This window comes from Neltuma alba, unplaced genomic scaffold (assembly GCF_004799145.2).
Source record: "Neltuma alba isolate B1F8T4 unplaced genomic scaffold, ASM479914v2 tig00011576_pilon, whole genome shotgun sequence".
NCBI lineage: Eukaryota > Viridiplantae > Streptophyta > Magnoliopsida > Fabales > Fabaceae > Neltuma > Neltuma alba.
The window spans coordinates 39,842-44,615 of NW_021636230.1; the positions used below are offsets into that span (position 1 = coordinate 39,842).

Below are 4,774 nucleotides of genomic sequence, written 5' to 3' on the forward strand. Positions count from 1 at the left end.
ACAACACCCTAACATTAAAGAATCGAAAATAAATTTTATAAAATTGAAGAATCAAAATTAATTTTCGTGCGAAATTTAAAGTGACATTAGTTTTGCTCCCTAGCTGCTGGAGTGCTCCCAAAAAACTTGGAGGAGTACAATGTAATCTCAAATACCTTGACCATAAAATAAAAAAAAAAATCTCAAATGCTATGCAAACTCATTCAGATTAATTCAATCTTGAAAAATAATTAATATAGCAAAACAAAACATAATTAAAATTTAAAAACTAATATGTCTTGATATTTGATATTTTATTTATAAATATGTATGAATCTAATTTAACCACGCAGATGAATATTCCTTGTCCATTCACACAAATCCCAGTATTTATATAAATAAATAAAAATGTAACATTTTATCTCATTTCTGGGCATTGCGTGGCCCTAAACTCTCGTCAAAGCCTATGGTGGTTCATCTCTCTTGTGTATTTAACCTTCCTCGGAACCCAAATGCCCTCCCCATCCTCCTTCCTTCTTCTCCACTGCTTCCTCCTGTGAGGGCTTTCGTATAGCCTCTCTACATTTCTTATCCATTTCTCACTCTTCCTCCTCTCTCTGCAAATGGAAGGATCTGGGGTCGTGACTGTGTATGGTAACGGAGCAATCACGGAGACGAAAAAGTCTCCTTTTTCCGTTAAGGTCGGTCTCGCTCAGATGCTCCGTGGCGGCGTTATCATGGACGTCGTTAATGCCGAGCAAGCTCGCGTCGCCGAAGAGGCCGGTGCGTGCGCCGTCATGGCCCTTGAGCGTGTCCCCGCGGATATCCGCGCTCAAGGCGGTGTGGCCCGCATGAGCGACCCGCAGCTTATCAAAGAGATTAAGCGAGCGGTTACGATTCCTGTGATGGCGAAGGCGCGTATTGGCCATTTCGTGGAAGCTCAAATCCTGGAAGCTATTGGCATCGATTATGTGGATGAAAGTGAGGTACTCACTCTAGCTGATGACGAGAATCACATCAACAAGCACAATTTCCGCATACCGTTTGTATGTGGGTGCCGCAATCTGGGCGAAGCGCTTCGCCGGATTCGTGAAGGGGCGGCAATGATTCGAACCAAAGGGGAAGCCGGGACTGGGAATATAATTGAGGCAGTGAGGCATGTGAGGTCTGTGATGGGAGACATTAGGCATTTGAGAAACATGGATGATGATGAAGTTTTCACTTATTCCAAGAAGATTGCTGCTCCTTATGACTTGGTGATGCAGACTAAGCAACTAGGTAGGCTTCCGGTGGTGCATTTCGCCGCTGGTGGGGTCGCAACGCCGGCAGATGCAGCGCTAATGATGCAACTGGGCTGTGATGGGGTTTTTGTGGGGTCTGGAGTGTTCAAGAGTGGTGACCCGGCCAAAAGGGCGAGGGCAATTGTGCAGGCTGTGACACATTACAGTGACCCAGAGATTTTGGCTGAAGTGAGCTGTGGATTGGGTGAGGCCATGGTTGGACTCAATTTGGACGATAAGGTCGAGAGGTTTGCCAAAAGGTCGGAATGATATTGATCGATTGATGAGGGACCTCGTGGCATTCGAAGCAAGTGAGCCGTGCATGCTGGTCTCTGGAATTTGAAGAATATGTAGTCTTGCGAGGGTTGGATCTATTTATTTCAATAAGGTTGTGCTCTGCTTCGGATTCAAACTACGTTAGCCTAAAAAAGGATAGCAATTGGTGCCATGTACTAGTTTCTTCAGTAGTATATTGATAGGTGTTTTAAATACTCTGTGCAAGTGTTTAATCAAGTCTTTCATGTCAGTTCTTTCATCAGTTATAGAACATTTGTTTGAATACTCATTTTATCGTTGATATCTTAGTTAACCTGTTTCAGTTCGTTCATTTAAGCGGTGAAAGCTTAATTAGCTTCCTTGCAATTATTTCTTTGTTAAATTGTAGTTGTTCATACTTAGAAGCTTTTGGACTTGCTGGTGATACCTGCCATCAGGACAAAACTGGAATTCCAAAGAGGGAACTGATAGGAGCGTCGTTAGTTTATTGCTCAAATTGCTACATGATGTATCAAACCTGATCAGAATGAACTAGATTCTGCTTCAGTAGTCGCTGTGAGCGATTGATTTCCTTTGGCAATTGACTCTGAAGCAGCTAAGGCGGTCTTTTTAGCTTCCATACTTACAGAGAAAATAAACAAACTAGGAATGCTTATCAGACCTCAAGCCCCTTGTATCTTCTTTTGGAGGGCAGCATTTTCCAAGGTTTTGCTTCATCTCCTCATGACTGGGTTAGATTTTTTCACTCACCCATTTAATTCCATCTTTTTTCAATTGCTAATTTGTTCTGCTTCTGTTCTCTTTGGAGTATCCCAGTTTATTTCATCTTTAACGGTTACTAGTTCTGCTTCTGTTCTCTCTGGAATGGCTAAGCTTAATACCGGGACCGCTCCTTCTTGGTCAATGGGGATTCTTCAGGATTAGCATTGTCACCTCTTTGCCATTTCATCGCTATAGTTCCATCATACAAGTATATCTGTTAACTGAACAATAAACGGGGTTTTGATAATGCATCATGAACAAATTTGAATGGTGCCAGATCATGTATGAATAGTTCTCTAGTAGGTATTTGCTTCCTATACTTAATTCATCCTCTGTTTTCACAACTGAAACCATTATTTCTAGGAATCCTTTGCCTGTATCTTTATCCTTCAGCTTCTTGAACAACTTCCTCTATGCCTGTGGTAGAGATCAACAATGGGGAAGCAGCATCAAAGAGACCACTTGATTCCTACAATGATACTGATCTTGAAATGTTCTTCACTAAGAAAGCCTTAAAAGGTAAGTGTTTAGATGATGCTGGAAGTCACTATTGGTAATTACTTTGCATTTTGTATTGACAAGTTTCTTCCTTTCATGTGGGCATATCGCCTTGCATTTTTGCATCACATCACACAGTTGACTTCAAACATCAGTGTATCGATATAGCAATCAATATATATCAACATATATATTCCATGGGAAGCTGTATCATTAACAAGCCATAAAGTCGATAACTTATTGCCCCTTTTTCCCATGGGAAAAGAGGCTAAACATGTTATGGATTTTACCCAATCTTAATGTAATGGGGTTCAGTTTTTGTACAGTTGCATCAACCTTTCCTTCTTTCCCGTGAGGACATTTATTGAATCGTCTGGATTCATCTCAGGCTGGGTTTTTTGCATTGATGTGTTGGGTACTTTCAATCTGCCTAACATTGCTTCAATAGGATGGATCCTTTAATGCTGCGAAATAGCAGTCCCAAAAACAAAACAAAAATGTAAGGCAGTGTAATGTTAACAACCTTTCTTCCCAGTTCCCGCATTACCTCTCCCTTCTGTTTCATAATTATATATCGGAAAAACTAGAGGTTAGGCGCCTGCTCTTATTTCCTGACGGACCTTGGTTCCAACCGGGCTGTTCATTTGTTTTCATTCGTACTAGTTTGGTATCACTGGACCCAACTCTATAATTAATCTAATTTATGAATTTGAAGGTACATGTCCAGGCCTAATCATGGCCCTTGCCTACCAACATTTGTCATGTTGCCTTCGGTTTTCTTTGGCGAGATGGATTGAATGGGCCATCTCATTTGCAGAGAAAGTTTGAAAATGTACTCTCTCATTTATAAGTTGTTTTCCGTATGTTTTATGCGGATTAAAAAAAATCTTAAATTTCATTTATGAGAACAAAATCAACACAATAATAAATAAAAAAAATTATATATTTATGTTAAAAGTTTCTCTCTCTGTCTTATAAATAGACTCAGAAAAGTAATTAATAAGTTATTGCCAACAATAATTAGGGTGTGTTTGGGATAGTGGTAGTAGAAGTAATTTTTTTTTTCAATCTGACTTTTATAGAAGTCAATAATATAATATGATTTATGTTTGGATTGGGTTTTGTAAAAAAGTCAGTTTAAGAAATTGAAACTTGTTTGGATGATATATGTAAAATAAGTTTGGATGTAAAATGACTTAAAAGGACATGATTTTATTAAATAGTACATATCTAATATTAGGTATATATAATGTGACTATTTTAAAAGAGGTAAGGAAAATAAAATTATGTTTGGATTAATATTTCTAAAAAGTCAGTTTGAAAAATTAAAACTTGTTTAGATAAATAATAAAAAAGAGGTTTAGATATAAAATGGTTGAAAAGGACATAAGTTTTTATCCAGATTTAATTAACTAATTTAAAAAGATTAAGAACATATAAGTATTTTAGAGAAATTATCATATATACATACAATTTGATAAATTTTTAAAAAATAATAATTAAATTAATTAAGTTATTGGCCTTTTTTTCAAGAGAAATTCTATCTTTTTATGTTTTATAGTACAAAGATGGATCCCATTTTGTCTTTTTCCCTCTTGTACATCTTCTCTCTCCACGGCAGGAAGGAACTTTTTCTTTAAAAGTAACGTAAAATAGCTTTACTGATACTGCTCGTTAGGTCCAAAAAGTTCATTTCCACATAAGTGATTCCAAACATATACTAAAACATAAAAAAGCTTTTGCCTATTGAGATGCACGTTTGGGACCCCAAACATGATCCCAAACAGACCCTTAGTCTAGTTGGTGTAAAGTTGACTTATGACTTGTAAGACCACAAGTTCAATTGAAAGCATATTCTAGTCTTACTTAAGACTTAACTCACCCAAACCCTTTTCATACAAAAAAGAAAGGGATGTTTGGATAGAAATAAAAACATGATTTTAAAATGCTTTTACGATATAGGAAGTAAATATGTGGAG

General features: G+C 37.6%; 1 protein-coding gene across 1 annotated transcript; it reads left to right on the forward strand.

Annotated features, from left to right (window-relative positions):
• Positions 1 to 468: 468 nt before the first annotated feature.
• LOC114715146 (probable pyridoxal 5'-phosphate synthase subunit PDX1) lies at positions 469 to 1,889 on the forward strand. Its single transcript, XM_028899939.1, has one exon. It carries the CDS (start codon positions 603 to 605, stop codon positions 1,527 to 1,529), a length of 927 nt encoding a protein of 308 aa, XP_028755772.1. The 5' UTR covers positions 469 to 602; the 3' UTR covers positions 1,530 to 1,889.
• Positions 1,890 to 4,774: the final 2,885 nt, after the last annotated feature.

What these genes read in the sequence shown, in the direction of transcription:
- LOC114715146 (XM_028899939.1), top strand. Translation starts at nt 603, where the DNA reads ATGGAAGGATCTGGGGTCGTGACTGTGTATGGTAACGGAGCAATCACG.